Genomic DNA, 17,192 nt, shown 5'->3' on the forward strand with positions numbered 1-17,192 from the left:
GAGAAGAAAGAGGGAGAGGGGAGAAGAAAGAGGGGAGAGAGGGGAGAGAGAGAGAGAGAGAGAGAGGAGAGAGACAGAGTGAGAGAGAGAGAGAGACAGAGAGAGAGAAACGGAGCTCAGCAAAGCACGGCTACCTAGTTCCTGAATGACCATATCTGGCAGTGAGTTCCGCTTTGTTTCCATGGCGGTGTGGAGTTAGCTACAGTCTGCCCTTAGCAACTGTCACACACATGGACATTGCTTCCTGTCCCTATTGTACCTATGGGAGGACTATTAACAAACACACATACATACATACACTCCAGCTATACCTTGTCCTCTTCCCTCCCTCCCCACTGCTCAAACCCACCCTCTCTCCCTCCCCCCCTCAGCGCTCCCTCCCTCCCCACCGCTCAAACCCACTGCTCCTCCCCCCACCGCTCCTCCTCCATCAGCGCTCTTCCCCCTCAGTGCCCCCCTCTCCCCTCAGCGCTCCCCCCACCGCTCCTCCCCCTCCCCCCTCACCGCTCCCCCCTCACCCTCACCGCCCCCTTCCCCCCCCACCGCTCCACCCTCCTCCACCCCCTCCCGCTCACCCCCCCCCCCCACCCCCCTCACCGCTCCCCTTCCCCCCACCGCTCCACCCTCACCGCCCCCTTCCCCCCACCGCTCCACCCTCCTCCACCCCCTCACCGCTCCCCCTTCCCCCACTGCTCCACCCTCCTCCACCCCCTCACCGCTCCCCCCTCCCCCCACCGCTCCCCCCTTCCCCCCACCGCTCCCCTCACCGCTCCCCTTCCCCCTCACCGCTCCCCCTTCCCCCCACCGCTCCACCCTCCTCCACCCCCCTCACCGCTCCCCCCCCCCACCGCTCCCCCGCCCCCTCACCGCTCCCCTCACCGCTCCCCCTTCCCCCCCCCACCGCTCCCCCCTCACCGCTCCCCCTTCCCCCACCGCTCCCCCTCACCGCTCCCCCTTCCCCCCACCCCGCCCCCCCTCACCGCTCCCCCGCCCCCTCACCGCTCCTCCGCCCCCCCCTCACCGCTCCCCCTTCCCCCCCCCGCCCCCCTCACCGCTCCCCCTTCCCCCCCACCGCCCCCCTCACCGCTCCCCCGCCCCCTCACCGCTCCCCCGCCCCCTCACCGCTCCCCCGCCCCCCTCCCGCTCCCCTGCCCCCCTCACCGCTCCTCCGCCCCCTCACCGCTCCTCCACCCCCTCACCGCTCCTCACCGCTCCTCCGCCCCCCCCACCGCTCCTCCACCCCCTCACCGCTCCTCACCGCTCCTCCGCCCCCCTCACCGCTCCTCCGCCCCCCTCACCGCTCCTCCGCCGCCCCTCACCGCTCCTCCGCCGCCCCTCACCGCTCCTCCGCCCCCCCCTCACCGCTCCACCCTCCCCGCTCCTCACCGCTCCTCCGCCCCCCTCACCGCTCCTCCGCCGCCCCTCACCGCTCCTCCGCCCCCCCCCCTCACCGCTCCTCCGCCCCCCTCACCGCTCCACCCTCCCCGCTCCTCCTCTACCTTGTTGATGTGTAGCTGCTGGAACTGCTGTTTGTGTTTCTCCAGGAACTGTTGGTGTTGCTGTTGGACCACCAGCTGCTGCAGGGCCTGGGCCTGGGCGTTCTGCTGGGGCAGTGGGGCCGACTGGGTCCGACCCAGGGGACGGTGCTGCCCACGCAGCATGTGGATGGCGGGAGACTGGAGGGCGTCCACACCTGGGTTGGGAATACACACACGAGGGTATGGTTATAGCCATGGATACACACGCCTGAATCCACACAAACACACTGGTCCCAGGACAAGAAATATCCGCAGTAGAACTGGCTCTCACACACAGAACAGTGGAATGGAGCTTAATAGGAGCACAGTACTACAAGCCTGGCAGAAGAACCTTCTCTAGTCTGCCAAAAAAGGAGCCCCCAATCACTTCCAAGGCTGTGCGTGTCACCAGTCATTTACTCCACTGTCAGCTGAAAATAGCACTGGGAAAGTGAGTCAATGGATGTGTTCCTTCAACACCGGTGGGCACAATTTTCTCTCTCTCTCATTGACCCTGCTTAACAGAAGATGAAAGGAAGTCTGTCAATAGAAGGAAGGGGGAGGGGGGTTATCTGTTAGGAAAGCACACAGTGTACTGGGACACTGTGTGTGTGTTCTCCACCAAAGTACCATTCTACTGCTGTACCCACCTGCCAGTAGGGGCCCGTGCGCGCCAGTCTGTTCCAGCAGGACCAAGTGCTGCAGTAGTGGGCCGTGCCCCCCTGCGCCCCCTCCGTCAGCCAGGTAGGTGGCTAGGGGGGCACCGCCTAGGTAGGGGGGGCTGAGGGAGAGGGCCGAATGTTGACCCCCATCCTGCTGGGCTGAGGTCACCTGGAGAATGGGGTCAGTATAGAAGTGTTTTACATAGAACTGTTGGGATACATCTGTATGTTAAACTGACATTGGTTTGATGCTTCTATTGTATTTACTGGTTTCATACAACTAGCTTTAGGAAGACTGAGGTACACATTACAAGCCTGTTGTCGTTGCTATTGTAAACTGATTTATTTTGGCAATATTGTGATTTCTGAATTCATCTTTAAGGGGTGGTTCCCCCTAAAAAACACAATGTCATATAAGATGAGACAGACAGGGAGAAAAAGAAAGAGAGAAATAAAGAGAGAAAGAGCATTAGATAAACAAATATCCCGTTCATATGAAGACGAAAGTACGGCAACTTTTCTTTATCTGTGTAAGGTGTTACAGGTAAGAATGCCTGTACTTATATTTCTGCCAACCGACCAAGTCCCACCACCCCCTCAGTATAAAACATCGCCTTTCATTTTACCGGCTTTGGCACGCATTAAAGCATTCTATTGTTGTCTGACATCAAACTTGCCCTCGTCGATCACAAAGCTTCACAGAAATTATTGTAAAGCATTTATTTTCTCCATAAAAATTTAGCCCGGGAGAACACACACACACACACACCCCCCGCCATTTAGCCCGGGAGAACACACACACGGCCATTTAGCCCAGGAGAACACGCACACACACACACACACACCCCGCCATTTAGCCCAGGAGAACACGTACACACACACACACACACACACACACGCGCCATTTAGCCCGGGAGAACACACACCCGCCATTTAGCCCAGGAGAACACACACACACACACACCGGCATTTAGCCCGGGAGAACACACACACGGCCATTTAGCCCAGGAGAACACGCACACACCGCCATTTAGCCCGGGAGAACACACACACACACCGCCATTTAGCCCGGGAGAACACACACACACACACACCGCCATTTAGCCCGGGAGAACACACACACACACACCGCCATTTAGCCCGGGAGAACACGCACACACCGCCATTTAGCCCGGGAGAACACACACACACCGCCATTTAGCCCGGGAGAAAAGACCCTGATGTTTAATAATGAATGATGGGTTAACATGCATTTTTAACTTGTAGGCCATCGGTCTTCAGACAAAATAACTGATGGGCAGTTTGAAAGGATAGAAAGCACGCGATGGTGTGATCACATTGGCTGGTGATGCTGAAATGACAGCAGTATTAGGCTTCATTTTTAGCCAACAACTGATTGGGTTAAATATGAATTAGCTTGTTCAGTTTCTCAGCCTCTCTTTTCCAGATGAGCCAATACGCAACTCTGTAAGCCGCTCCGCTCATCCTCTTCTCCTGGAGGGGCAAGCCGCTCCTCTTCTCCTGGAGGGGCAAGCCGCTCCTCTTCTCCTGGAGGGGCAAGCCGCTCCTCTTCTCCTGGAGGGGCAAGCCGCTCCTCTTCTCCTGGAGGGGCAAGCCGCTCCTCTTCTCCTGGAGGGGCAAGACGCTCCTCTTCTCCTGGAGGGGCAAGACGCTCCTCTTCTCCTGGAGGGGCAAGACGCTCCTCTTCTCCTGGAGGGGCAAGACGCTCCTCTTCTCCTGGAGGGGCAAGACGCTCCTCTTCTCCTGGAGGGGCAAGACGCTCCTCTTCTCCTGGAGGGGCAAGACGCTCCTCTTCTCCTGGAGGGGCAAGACGCTCCTCTTCTCCTGGAGGGGCAAGACGCTCCTCTTCTCCTGGAGGGGCAAGACGCTCCTCTTCTCCTGGAGGGGCAAGACGCTCCTCTTCTCCTGGAGGGGCAAGACGCTCCTCTTCTCCTGGAGGGGCAAGACGCTCCTCTTCTCCTATTTGGCATGGTCTCTTTTCAAATATTACTTTTTGTTACATGACAGCGGTTCCACACGTTCCCGTGACACTGAAGTAGTGTGTGAAAAATATTATTGATATTTTATTTGGTTATATTGCATTATGTTCTTACTATAAAATACATGCGTGTTTTCTGTGATCAGTGCAGGGTAATGTAAGTGTGTGGTCTGCTTAATGAACAAAATAAACTATTGATTTGATTTGCATTGCACAGCCATGTTGCCTATAAGTTGTCCATACCAGTAACATAACTCAACTCAAAATAGGCTATTCTATTCTTCTGAAAATACATTTCATTAGCTGCATGTTTCTTAGGACCTGCCTAAACAAATGAATAATGGATTTCTTTGTGGTGTATATTCAATGGATTTATTCAAATACACACCCACATCAGCACACCCCCTTACTCCCACTCCCTACTCCCACCCCACTCCCTACTCCCACCCCACACTCCCTACTCCCACCCCACACTCCCTACTCCCACCCCACACTCCCACACTCCCTACTCCCACCCCACACTCCCTACTCCCACCCCACCTACTCGTCAGTGGTGCCGGCATGCGCACACAGGACACATAAAAAGGCTGATGCAGGCAAGAATGTGTTTAAAATGGGACTGTTTGAAAGGGGGTCATATAAAGCACGGCCCTTTTTTCCCCACAGGCTACATACCGTAAATCCTGTGTGACCACAGAGAGAGACCGACCAACACACACAGGAAGACAGAGAGACAGATATATATATAGATACAGAGAGAGACCGACCAACACACACAGGGAGACAGAGAGACAGATACATATATAGATACAGAGAGAGACCGACCAACACACACAGGGAGACAGATATATATATAGAGCGAGAGATACAGAGAGAGAGAGAACGAGAGGAGAAACAATATATCAACAGAGAGCCTTACATTGGAAGCAGAGGTGGCCGTGGCGGGCAGACCTAGGGTGATGTTGGGGAGGGAGGGGGACGTGTACAGAGACAGCTGGCTGAGTTCACCACCACACAACCGCTGAGCCAGGGACACATCAATGCTGTTGGAGACAGTGACGCCGTTCTCATTGGGGATGTTGCTGATGCTGTTGTTGTTAGGAGAGCTGGGGCCGGATCCAGGAGCGCTGTTACACGCTGAATCTAGAGAAAGTATTCATATCTTAACTCCGTCATGACTGTTTCACACCAAGTCTACAGCTACAATACAACATGAACCTAATACAACCAGTCAGTTAGTCATCTCTTCCATGTTAAATCTACTACACAGCTCTGTTGTGTGCGAGGACTGAACCTCCTGGCCGTTCCTCTCCACAGCGTTGACTGTGTGTCCTACCTGCCATATCCAGTGAGCGTTTCTTGGCGGTTGTGATCGGGCTGTCTTTACGCCTCAGTAGGGGGCTGCTCCGTCGCTCGCTCACCTTCTGCTTCAGACGAGAACGTAGCTTCAGGTTGGGCTCAGAGGCTACAAGGCAGACACACACAGAAAGAGAGAGAGCACAGATATGACCAACACAACCCAGGCTTGTAGCAGAGGCTAAGACTCAAGAGAGGTCCATGGTTCTGATACGGCTCGGTCATACCGTATCCCTGCAACTTGAACCGCAGTAAACAGAAACCACAGTTTTGTTGAGGCAAACAACAGTTTGAGGTTAAACCTGTCGATCAAACAGGGCCCATTTTATCTAACCAACGACTAAGTTACACAACCTGCTGTTCACCATCATGGAGATGGATGAGGTACATTTCCTCCCCATTACAATGTACTGAGCGTTGGGAAAACCTGCGCCAGCCACATCAAAAAGGAAATGAGAGTGTAGAGGGGAATGAACTGATTTCTGGGAGCGACGGTGCCAATTACAGCGGGCTTTGTCAGTGTGCATTCAAATGGAGAGAATTTAGAAAGACAAGGACAGAGAGAGGAAATGCAATGTCATGACTACCATGTTCTGAAATGATGCTAATGTTCATGGTACGGAAAATCAGGGCCCTCTGTAGGGACACTCGACCAATAGAAGTCCAGTACTAATTATCCAGCCAGGGCACAAAGCAGGAGGGGAACAACAAGATATCTCTCTCTCAAGTGACAGACTAATGATGCAGGCGCTAGTTTCATAATTCAAAGGTGGCCGCGGACCGCGCCACTACGGGAGAAAGTCCGGGGGGGGGGGTCAAACAATGATCATGTAAGGCACTACTGAATGGATGGCATGACACATGTTTGGTCAAATGTAATGGTCTCCCATCTGAGAACAGACAAAAGAGGAACATGGATTGATTCATAAAGAGCCCACCTTTTCAACCTATTGAGCCTGTACACAGGCGGGAATTGGCCTATATGAATAGGGGCAAATTGAAATGTTTCTAACAGAAGAAATATGAATTGCATGTGCATAACCATGGCAGCAATCCAAGTGTTTATGATATGGAAATGTGAAACAGGTGTGTGGTTTGCTTGTATAACATATTAAAGCGGTAATTATCTCATCTTTCAGAAGACATCAAGTCCCTTTTCATTGACAACATTCGCCTCACTCAGACAACAGACGGAACTGTGGAGGAACTTGCAGCCTTTCTCATTGCTAGAGATGATTAAACCCCCATGTTGGCTGAATGGACATAGACAGGGATGGGGGTTCATGTACTTGTTAATAACAGTGAGGTCTGTGTCCCATTGATCTCATAAATGTTCATCAATCTGGCTTCAGGCCAGGTCATAGCACGATATACAGTGGTGGTGCGGAATTATTGGCTCCTTGATAAAGATTAGCAAAAAATACTAAAAACTAAAAAAGACCAAAATATTCAACAATTATATTATACTAATAAAATCTCTCTCTCTGAACAATTGTGTTTAAGAAATTACAACAAATCTCTAAAGGATAGGGGTCAGAATTATTACGGGTTCCAATCCCGTTTAGAAAACCTCAGGCGGTGCTATGGTCACATGACATGGAGAGAGGTCGTTGGCCACGCACACCACCGAGTTTGGATTCGAAAGACCAGCGCTTATGCAGAAAATACCTCATCACTAATGTAAAGTATGGTGGTGGATCTTTGATGTTTTGGGGCTGTTTTGCTTTCCACTGGTCCTGTGGGCCCTTGTTAAGGTCAACGGCATCATGAACTTTAACAAGTACCAGGACATTTGTCGACAACAAGCTTTTTTATAATAAAGCACTCAGCTTGAAACACAGCCCTGCATCCCCACCATTACAGTTATTTAAGCAATCAAAAAAATGGCCCATTATTAAGTTGCAATCTGGGTCAGATGGGCATCATTTGAAAGCTCTTTCTATTGTCAAAATAACAAGGTAAGTTGTAAAATACAATCTTAGAGACACAGAGAGTAAATGTGGTGAGTATAGAATGGAGTCACGAGCGTGTTCCACGGCTAACTTTCTTCCCAATAGGACAAGCATCTGTTCAAAACAACCCAGGGTATGATGCCATGTCATTGTTGGAACTGTACATTAAAAACATGTGATCAGAAACGTTGAACCTGTAAATGACATAACTTCTATAATATGGACATGTGAAGTGCACAATTAGCATGTGGTTTGCTTGTATGACATCAAAGCGGTATTTATTATAATCTCATCTTTCAGAACAGAGTCCCTCTCTTCATTTACAACATTCCCCTCATTCAGACAACAAAACATTAGCGAAAGAAGTTCAGTTAGCGTGAGGGATGGGGGCATCTTCTTGTCGCCCCTGGTACTCCCGTTTAGAAGGCACGTCAGCTGAATCTCATTCAGCGCTAGAAAGCAGAGACCCTGCGCTCTGATGTCATCTATAGCGGTTTACTGTACAGCCGCTGAATTCCAATTTAAGCGTTTATCAGTTAAAACTGTTAAACTGTTAAAATAATGTCTGTGTGGCCTCTGTCGTAACCGGCCGCGACCGGGAGGTCTGTGCGGCGACGCACAATTGGCCTAGCGTCGTCCGGGTTAGGGAGGGTTTGGCCGGTAGGGATATACTTGTCTCATCGCGCACCAGCGACTCCTGTGGCGGGCCGGGCACAGTGCACGCTAACCAAGGTTGCCAGGTGCACAGTGTTTCCTCCGACACATTGGTGCGGCTGGCTTCCGGGTTGGATGCGCGCTGTGTTAAGAAGCAGTGCGGCTTGGTTGGGTTGTGTATCGGAGGACGCATGACTTTCAACCTTCGTCTCTCCCGAGCCCGTACGGGAGTTGTATTGATGAGACAAGATAGTAGCTACAAAAAAAAAAACTATTGGATACCACGAAATTGGGGAGAAAAAGGGGTAAAATTATTATTTTATCTATTTTTTTTTGGTTTTTATAATGTTTGTGAGTGTAACAGAAATGATATGGCAGGAGGAAACCCGAGGAAAATCCAACCAGGAAGTACTATTATTTTGAAAGGCTGTTTTTCCATTGAAAGCCTATCCACCATACAAAGACTTAGGACCCAGTTCACGAGCTCTGTGCCTTCCTCTACATGTGACCAGTCTTTAGGCACTGTTTCAGGCTTTTACTCTGAAAAATGAGGGAGATACAGCACTTTCAATCAGCGGCCAGTGGAAATTTCCATTCATCAGCCATGCGCCCTGATCGGGAACGCGCCTTTCCTATTGACGAAGATTTTGTCCGGTTGAAATATTATTGATTATTTATGACAAAGACAACCGGAAACATCGTTTGGCATGTTTCTACTAACTTTTATTGTACTTTTTAAATAACTTTGTCTGGACTTAGTGCAAGCGCCTTAAGCATTCGGATTACTGGACAAAACGTACGAACAAAAAGGACGTATTTGGTCATAAAGAGGGACATTATCGAACAAAACAAACATTTATTGTTTAACATGGAGACCTGGGAGTGCCACCAGATGAAGATCATCAAAGGTAAGGGATTCATTTTAATGCTATTTCTGACTTTTGTGACACTCTCCTTGGCTGGAAAATGGCTGTATGGGATTCTATGGCTAGATGCAGACCTAGCATAATCGCATGGTGTGCTTTTGCGGTAGCCTTTTTGAAATCGGACACTGGTTGGATTTACAAGAAGTTTATCTTTAAAATGGTGGATAATACTTGTATGTTTGAGGAATTTTAATTATGGGATTTCTCTTGTTTTGAATTTGGCGTCCTGCAATTTCACTGGCTGTTGTCCAGGTGAGACGCTAGCATCCCACTTGTACCAGAGAGGTTAACCTGCGAGGTCCGGAACCTGCTGGCTTTCTGTTCTACCTGATCATTTTTAAAAACACAGTGAAACAGGCTTTCGAGGTCCAGAGTTGAGTTTGAAGGGTATAGGGGCTGTGAGCTTGAAGCATTACCTAGCTAGATGGTTTTAACACCATGTTGGCTGAATGGACAGAGACAGAGGTTAATGTACTTGTTAACAGTGAGTGTCCCATTGATGAAAGTTGGAACCACATTGTGATATAAAGCCCGTCTACAAACCCCTATATATGCCAGACAGCGGGAGACTAAGTGTTATGCATGTCAAATCTTTGGGGGGAGGGGTGTGCGGAGATGTAGGTTCATAATCAAATCTGCAATTCACCATTTACCGGCGTCTAAATCACACACAAAAATTGCGAAGCTAGCATGAACACTTAGATGAACTCAACTAAACAATATATTTATTTTTTTAATAAAAATTTTTAAAAACGCAACAGTTATTCAAAAGCTCATTATCAGCCCCCACATTTATGTAGAAGCAATGAAATAAGCAGCTCTTCTAACAGTGCCCAACCTAGAATTAACATACGTAAACCCCACAAAAACTGACAATATCTCCCTGCATTGCTTCACGAACCTCCATGTTATTGAGAAAGGCATGTTCTGTAAAAAGTTGGTTCAGTTTGAGGTATACTAGCTAGAGTAAATGTTTTTTTAATCCAAAGTCCAAATGGTGAAATTGCTAGCATGCCGCCGCTAACGCAGCATGCCGCCGCTAACGCAGCATGCCGCCGCTAACGCAGCATGCCGCCGCTAACGCAGCATGCCGCCGCTAACGCAGCATGTCGCCGCTAACGCAGCATGTCGCCGCTAACACAGCATGTCGCTAACACAGCATGCCGCTAACACAGCATGCCGCTAACACAGCATGTCGCTAACACAGCATGTCGGCCTCAATGTTCTTAAGAGGCTTGCGCTCCTAGTCTAATTTTCCTTCATGCCCACCACTGTTAAAGAACTGCAGGTAAAGGTAAAAGTAATTCCCTAAACTCTCCTCCTCCCTCCCTCATCTGTCCTATTCTCCAACCTTCTCTTTTCTAAAATCTCTCTCCTCCTGTGGAATGTGGCCAGTGTCAACTGTGGTCTATGTGTAGCCTTGAGGCTTTTCTCCTCTTCCACCTTCCTCTTTCCCCACACTCCCCCTGTTCTACTCCCCTCGGACTCTCTCCTCCAGTCTAGTCTCTCTCTATTCTCCTCTTCTACCTTCCTCTTTCCCCACACTCCCCCTGTTCTACTCCCCTCGGACTCTCTCCTCCCGTCTCGTCTCTCTCAGTCTGGGTGGAATGTGGTCTCAGTGGCCAGTGTCAACTGTGGTGTATCTGCAGCTTGAGTCAGCCTTGGGGCTAGAGTCAACATGGCCGTGCTCTGTTCATACAGGCCCAGCCCGCTAAGTGAATAATTATACTGGAAGACCACCGCTTCACAGCCCGGCACGGCCGCACCATTTTAGTTTCCACTTCGTCTACTGTCAGTAGAGTACACCTCTCTAAACTACTATGTTCACTCTGGGATTTTTCATGATGTATGATTTAGAAATGATGAAAACTTTGGCAAGGTGATAAAAGGTCTGTCATGTTCGGAACGTTTAAGGTGGTGAAGATAGTAAATATTAATATCAGCAGTTCATCTAGAACTCAAATAACGTATAGCTTCTTAGTGCTGCTTTGCTGAAGTGAACCTCATAACCCCGCCTCACAGCTTTACAGTACCTCTCAGAGCCCTGGGGATTGCATTGAGGGGGCAGCAGAACCTCTGACAGCCTAATTTGGGTTTGATTAATGGTGGGAGGCTCTAATACTATCTAAATGAGGGGAGATGTGAACCTGCAGAGAGCCTGCTGGACAGTCCTCTAGCAGAGCAAAGTGTGAGCCCACAGAGAGCCTAAAGGACAGTCCTCTAGCAGTGCAAGGTGTGAGCCCACAGAGAGCCTACAGGAGCAGAGCGAGGTGTGAGCCCACAGAGAGCCTACAGGACAGTCCTCTAGCAGAGCAAGGTGTGAGCCCACAGAGACTACAGGAGCAGAGCAAGGTGTGAGCCTGCAGAGAGCCTACAGGAGCAGAGCAAGGTGTGAGCCCACAGAGAGCCTACAGGACAGTCCTCTAGCAGAGCAAGGTGTCAGCCCACAGAGAGCCTACAGGACAGTCCTCTAGCAGAGCAAGGTGTCAGCCCACAGAGAGCCTACAGGACAGTCCTCTAGCAGTGCAAGCCCACAGAGAGCCTACAGGACAGTCCTCTAGCAGAGCAAGGTGTGAGCCCACAGAGAGCCTACAGGAGCAGAGCAAGGTGTGAGCCCACAGAGAGCCTGCAGGACAGTCCTCTAGCAGAGCAAGGTGTGAGCCCACAGAGACTACAGGAGCAGAGCAAGGTGTGAGCCTGCAGAGAGCCTACAGGACAGTCCTCTAGCAGAGCAAGGTGTGAGCCCACAAAGAGCCTACAGGACAGTCCTCTAGCAGAGCAAGGTGTGAGCCCACAGAGACTACAGGAGCAGAGCAAGGTGTGAGCCTGCAGAGAGCCTACAGGAGCAGAGCAAGGTGTGAGCCCACAGAGAGCCTACAGGACAGTCCTCTAGCAGAGCAAGGTGTCAGCCCACAGAGAGCCTACAGGACAGTCCTCTAGCAGAGCAAGGTGTCAGCCCACAGAGAGCCTACAGGACAGTCCTCTAGCAGTGCAAGCCCACAGAGAGCCTACAGGACAGTCCTCTAGCAGAGCAAGGTGTGAGCCCACAGAGAGCCTACAGGAGCAGAGCAAGGTGTGAGCCCACAGAGAGCCTGCAGGACAGTCCTCTAGCAGAGCAAGGTGTGAGCCCACAGAGACTACAGGAGCAGAGCAAGGTGTGAGCCTGCAGAGAGCCTACAGGACAGTCCTCTAGCAGAGCAAGGTGTGAGCCCACAAAGAGCCTACAGGACAGTCCTCTAGCAGAGCAAGGTGTGAGCCCACAGAGAGCCTACAGGAGCAGAGCAAGGTGTGAGCCTGCAGAGAGCCTACAGGAGCAGAGCAAGGTGTGAGCCTGCAGAGAGCCTACAGGAGCAGAGCAAGGTGTGAGCCTGCAGAGAGCCTACAGGAGCAGAGCAAGGGTGTGAGCCTGCAGAGAGCCTACAGGAGCAGAGCAAGGTGTGAGCCCACAGAGAGCCTACAGGACAGTCCTCTAGCAGAGCAAGGTGTGAGCCCACAGAGAGCCTACAGGACAGTCCTCTAGCAGAGCAAGGTGTGAGCCCACAGAGAGCCTACAAGACAGTCCTCTAGCAGAGCAAGGTGTGTGTGTGTTTAGTACCTGTCTTGCGGAGGGGGAAGTCGTCTCTAGCGTTGTAGATGCCCAGGACAGGGTGGTTGTAGGTACCCATACCAGTCTGAGGAGGAGAGCTCTGGTCCAGGGAAGTGTGCTGAGTTTTCCTGCAACAACACACACACACACACACACACACACACACACACACACACACACACACACACACACACACACACACACACACAGAGAAACCATCAGATACTTCATTTGTTTTTAAACCTTTATTTAACTAGGCAAGTCAGTTAAAGAACAAATTCTTATTTACAATGACGGCCTACCGGGGAACAGTGGGTTAACTGCCTTGCTTAGGGGCAGAACAACAGCTTTTTACCTCGTCAGCTCTGGGATTCGATCTTGCAACCTTTCGGTTACTAGTCCAACACCCTAACCACTAAGATACCTCATCACACAACACTGCGGTGGGTGGTGTCTCAATAGTCTAAAGCCATGACCTCACTCAGGATTACAGGATAGGGTGTGTCTCAATAGTCTAAAACTGTGCCTCAGTAGTGGGTAGATCAGGCTGAGGTCCCAGTCAGCCTGGGCTGGAAGATGGGCAGAGCAGAGCTGATGTCTCTCTATTGAAGTTAGCCACTGCTACAGATCAACACTGATCTCAGGCAGTAAGGTAAGCTGTGCTGGTCTAGGTCCAAAGTGCTGGGAGACTCTTTACAGTTAGTTAGTTAGTTAGTTAGTTAGTTAGTTAGTTAGTTAGTTAGTTAGTTAGTTAGTTAGTTAGTGAGTGAGTGAGTAAGAGCCCTGATAACACTGACTCTATACTCCACTGGGTCATTATGGTAGTAGTGGAGAAGTGGTTTACTGTATGTGTGTGATGAGTGCTGGATGATTTTACTAAGACAATTGCAAAAAAGTGATCACACAGTTTCTACCAATGACTTCTATAAATGCGTTATAAAACATGAACGCACACACACAGCACCTAATACTGAGTACACAGACCACAGCTGGACGTGGGTTCACACAGCACCTTATACTGAGTACACAGACCACAGCTGGACGTGGGTTCACACAGCACCCAACACTGAGCACACAGACCACAGCTGGACGTGGGTTCACACAGCACCTAATACTGAACACAGACCACAGCTGAATGTGGGTTCACACAGCACCTAATACTGAACACACAGACCACAGCTGGACGTGGGTTCCACGGCTCGATAATAAACACTCAAGGCTGAGGAGGGAGAGCTCCTCTCAACAGGACCAAATAGTCTGCTGTGTCCTCCGTGTGTGTGTGATCTCATCCCTACACAGCTGACGGGACAGGAGTGTGTGTGTGTGAGACAGTACTCATCCGTACCAGTAGCGGGGGTCGTTGGGCAACCCCCCGTGGTTGAGACTCCTCTGGGCCAGAGCCTTCTTCTTGTTCAGCACAAACTCCTGCAGTCGCATCTTCACCTCCGTACTGGCCACTGCACCTGATAGGGGGTACATGGTACCAGGGTAAGAAGACAGTACTGGCCACTGCACCTGAGAGGGGGTACATGGTACCAGGGTAAGAAGACAGTACTGGCCACTGCACCTGATAGGGGGTACATGGTACCAGGGTAAGAAGACAGTACTGGCCACTGCACCTGATAGGGGGTACATGGTACCAGGGTAAGAAGACAGTACTGGCCACTGCACCTGAGAGGGGGTACATGGTACCAGGGTAAGAAGACAGTACTGGCCACTGCACCTGAGAGGGGGTACATGGTACCAGGGTAAGAAGACAGTACTGGCCACTGCACCTGAGAGGGGGTACATGGTACCAGGGTCAGAAGACAGTACTGGCCACTGCACCTGATAGGGGGTACATGGTACCAGGGTAAGAAGACAGTACTGGCCACTGCACCTGAGAGGGGGTACATGGTAAGAAGACAGTACTGGCCACTGCACCTGAGAGGGGGTACATGGTACCAGGGTAAGAAGACAGTACTGGCCACTGCACCTGATAGGGGGTACATGGAGTTATATCTATCACAGACTCTCATTGACATGATGGGCTATTCAAACGGTCACATTTCCAATTCCCAAAGTTGTGCAAAACACTGCCCTCTGTAATTATTGGGGCAATTAAGTGTTTTCTCTTATTTTGTCTCTATACTCCAGAAGTTTGAATTTGAAATCAAACAATGACTATGAGGTTAAAGTGCAGACTGTCAACTTTAATTTGAGGGTATTTTCATTCATATCGCGTGAAACGTTGTCGTTATAATTGGTGATTGTGCAGAGAGAGAAGATGAGGATCGAGACGAACAGAATCAGAGAGAGAGAGAGAGACAGACAGAGAGAGACAGACAGAGAGAACCCTCAGCTCTAGACTAATGAGGGTTGTATCAGACCAAACTCCTCCAGGGCAGCTGCCATTGTCATCCATCCTGTCTGGTGACCCTGTGTGTGTGTTTAGCCCATCCATACCACTAGATAATTAATGAGCCAGTGGCCTTGTGGTGTTGAGGCCAGCCCTCTACCTGTAGCCTGCTGCCTGTCTCTCTCAACACCTCTCCACTGACAGAGAGCAGGCAGCGCGGCAGCAACACACAAGCACATCCACTCTAGAATAGAGGGATGACCAGAAAGGAGGTTGGTTGGGTGTGAGAGAGAGATATACACTGCCCTCCGTAACTACTGCAACAGTGAAGCTTTGTTTCTTCTTTTGGCTCTATACTTCAAAAGTTTGGATTTGAAATCAGCCAATGACAATAGAGCTTAAAGTGCAGACAGTCCGCTTTAATTTGAGGATATTTTCGTCCACATCAGGTGAACCGTTAAGAAATTACAGCACCTTTTGTACATAGTGGCCCCATTTTAGTTCTACTAGTAATATGATAATGTATTGTTCCAGCTGCTTACTCTCCTGTCCTCTCTCCTTGTTCTTCAGCAGCAGTAGTTTCTGTTCTCTCTGGTGTTTCTCCAGTTCCTGCTCCAGACGGTGCTTCTCCATCTTCCTCTGGTGCTCCAACAGCTCCTGCTGATGTTTCAGGGCCAAGAGCTCCTGCTGGTGCTGCATGAGGGGAATATAATGTTACTACAACGTTACTACAACATTCTGGGCCAGGAGCTCCTGCTGCATGGAGGGGAACACAACGTTACTACAATGTTACTACAACATCCTGGGCCAGGAGCTCCTGCTGCATGGAGGGGAACACAACGTTACTACAACATCCTGGGTCAGGAGCTCCTGCTGGTGCTGCATGAGGGGAACACAACGTTACTACAACATCCTGGGTCAGGAGCTCCTGCTGGTGCTGCATGGAGGGGAACACAACGTTACTTCAACATCCTGGGTCAGGAGCTCCTGCTGGTGCTGCATGGAGGATAACACAACGTTACTACAACGTTACAACATCCTGGGCCAGGAGCTCCTGCTGCATGGAGGGGAACACAACGTTACTACAACATCCTGGGCCAGGAGCTCCTGCTGGTGCTGCATGGAGGGTAACACAACGTTACTACAACATCCAGAGCCAGGAGAGCTCCTGCGATAACGTTATGTTACTACAATGTTACAGTAACAGTACTATAATGTTAATTCAATGTTGGTACAACACCCTGCTGTTGGTTCTGGAGCCAGGAGCCAATGCTGATTTGTCCCTCCCTTCTCTCTCCTTGCCCTGCAGGTCTGGTCTCTCGCAGCTATCCCCCATTCCTGACACGTTCACCTTAGACCCAAGTGAACATGCTAGCTTGGTCACCTCACACTATCACAACACATCTATTCAGCCTCAACCCAATCACTGTCCATGCAAATGTTCCCAGCATGTTTACAGGAGCCAGACCACTCCAGTCAATACGTGAATAACCTTTCCTCTCTACGTACCATGGACCCTCTACATCACGACCAAACTGAACCATTAGATCCACACACACTCTCTCTCTCCTTAGTCGAGTGCCCAACTCCAATATTTGATTAATTTGATTGGCCGTATTTTGTGGGGGATGTTTGTTATTGCCTTGGATGGTTTAGTGTGTTAAATAAGCGCCTGCTAGCGAGGACATGCAGCCGTGTTCACCGTCAAGGGAAGGTGACTGGAACAAGAGTCCTGCTGATGGATACATTCATATGGGAGGTGAGGAGGTGCGTGACAGGAGAGCAGCAGGCAGGCACGGTATGGTTTTGGATAGGTCCCAAACTTTCCCCCTTTCAATATTCAAGGGCAGATGGAAGAGTGCTTTAAGTTTGGAATCCAGCCTTTGGTGCATTTAAGGGGAGACACCTTAACCTAAAGAGTTCTATAGAGGTATACAGGGAAAACAACAAGATTCCATGTCTTCCTCTTTCCAATCCACCAGTGTCTGTCTCCTAATTTCTTTCCCACTCCTTGACCTGTCTTGGTGATAGGCAGAGGTGTGTGCGCTGCAGGTCTCGGGGCGTGTGCGCTGCAGGTCTCGGGGCGTGTGCGCTGCAGGTCTCGGGCGTGTGCGCTGCAGGTCACGGGGCGTGTGCGCTGCAGGTCACGGGGCGTGTGCGCTGCAGGTCTCGGGCGTGTGCGCTGCAGGTCTCGGGCGTGTG

General features: G+C 50.6%; 1 protein-coding gene across 4 annotated transcripts in view; it reads right to left on the reverse strand.

The window, feature by feature from the left end:
• The window catches only part of LOC112253658 (histone deacetylase 4), a 93,175-nt gene that overhangs the window by 36,157 nt on the left and 39,826 nt on the right, over positions 1-17,192 (reverse strand). For 3 of the 4 annotated variants that reach the window (XM_042323784.1, XM_042323783.1, XM_042323786.1), the window contains 7 exons: positions 15,533-15,683; positions 13,992-14,115; positions 12,662-12,780; positions 5,515-5,643; positions 5,098-5,321; positions 2,168-2,348; positions 1,500-1,693 (listed from right to left, as the gene is read on the reverse strand). In XM_042323784.1, coding sequence (XP_042179718.1) covers positions 1,500-1,693; positions 2,168-2,348; positions 5,098-5,321; positions 5,515-5,643; positions 12,662-12,780; positions 13,992-14,115; positions 15,533-15,683 — 1,122 coding nt within the window. The remainder of the gene's footprint in view (positions 1-1,499; positions 1,694-2,167; positions 2,349-5,097; positions 5,322-5,514; positions 5,644-12,661; positions 12,781-13,991; positions 14,116-15,532; positions 15,684-17,192) is intronic. The other variant, XM_042323785.1, reaches the window with a different exon arrangement.

Source organism: Oncorhynchus tshawytscha, linkage group LG07 (genome assembly GCF_018296145.1).
Source record: "Oncorhynchus tshawytscha isolate Ot180627B linkage group LG07, Otsh_v2.0, whole genome shotgun sequence".
NCBI classification, from domain to species: domain Eukaryota; kingdom Metazoa; phylum Chordata; class Actinopteri; order Salmoniformes; family Salmonidae; genus Oncorhynchus; species Oncorhynchus tshawytscha.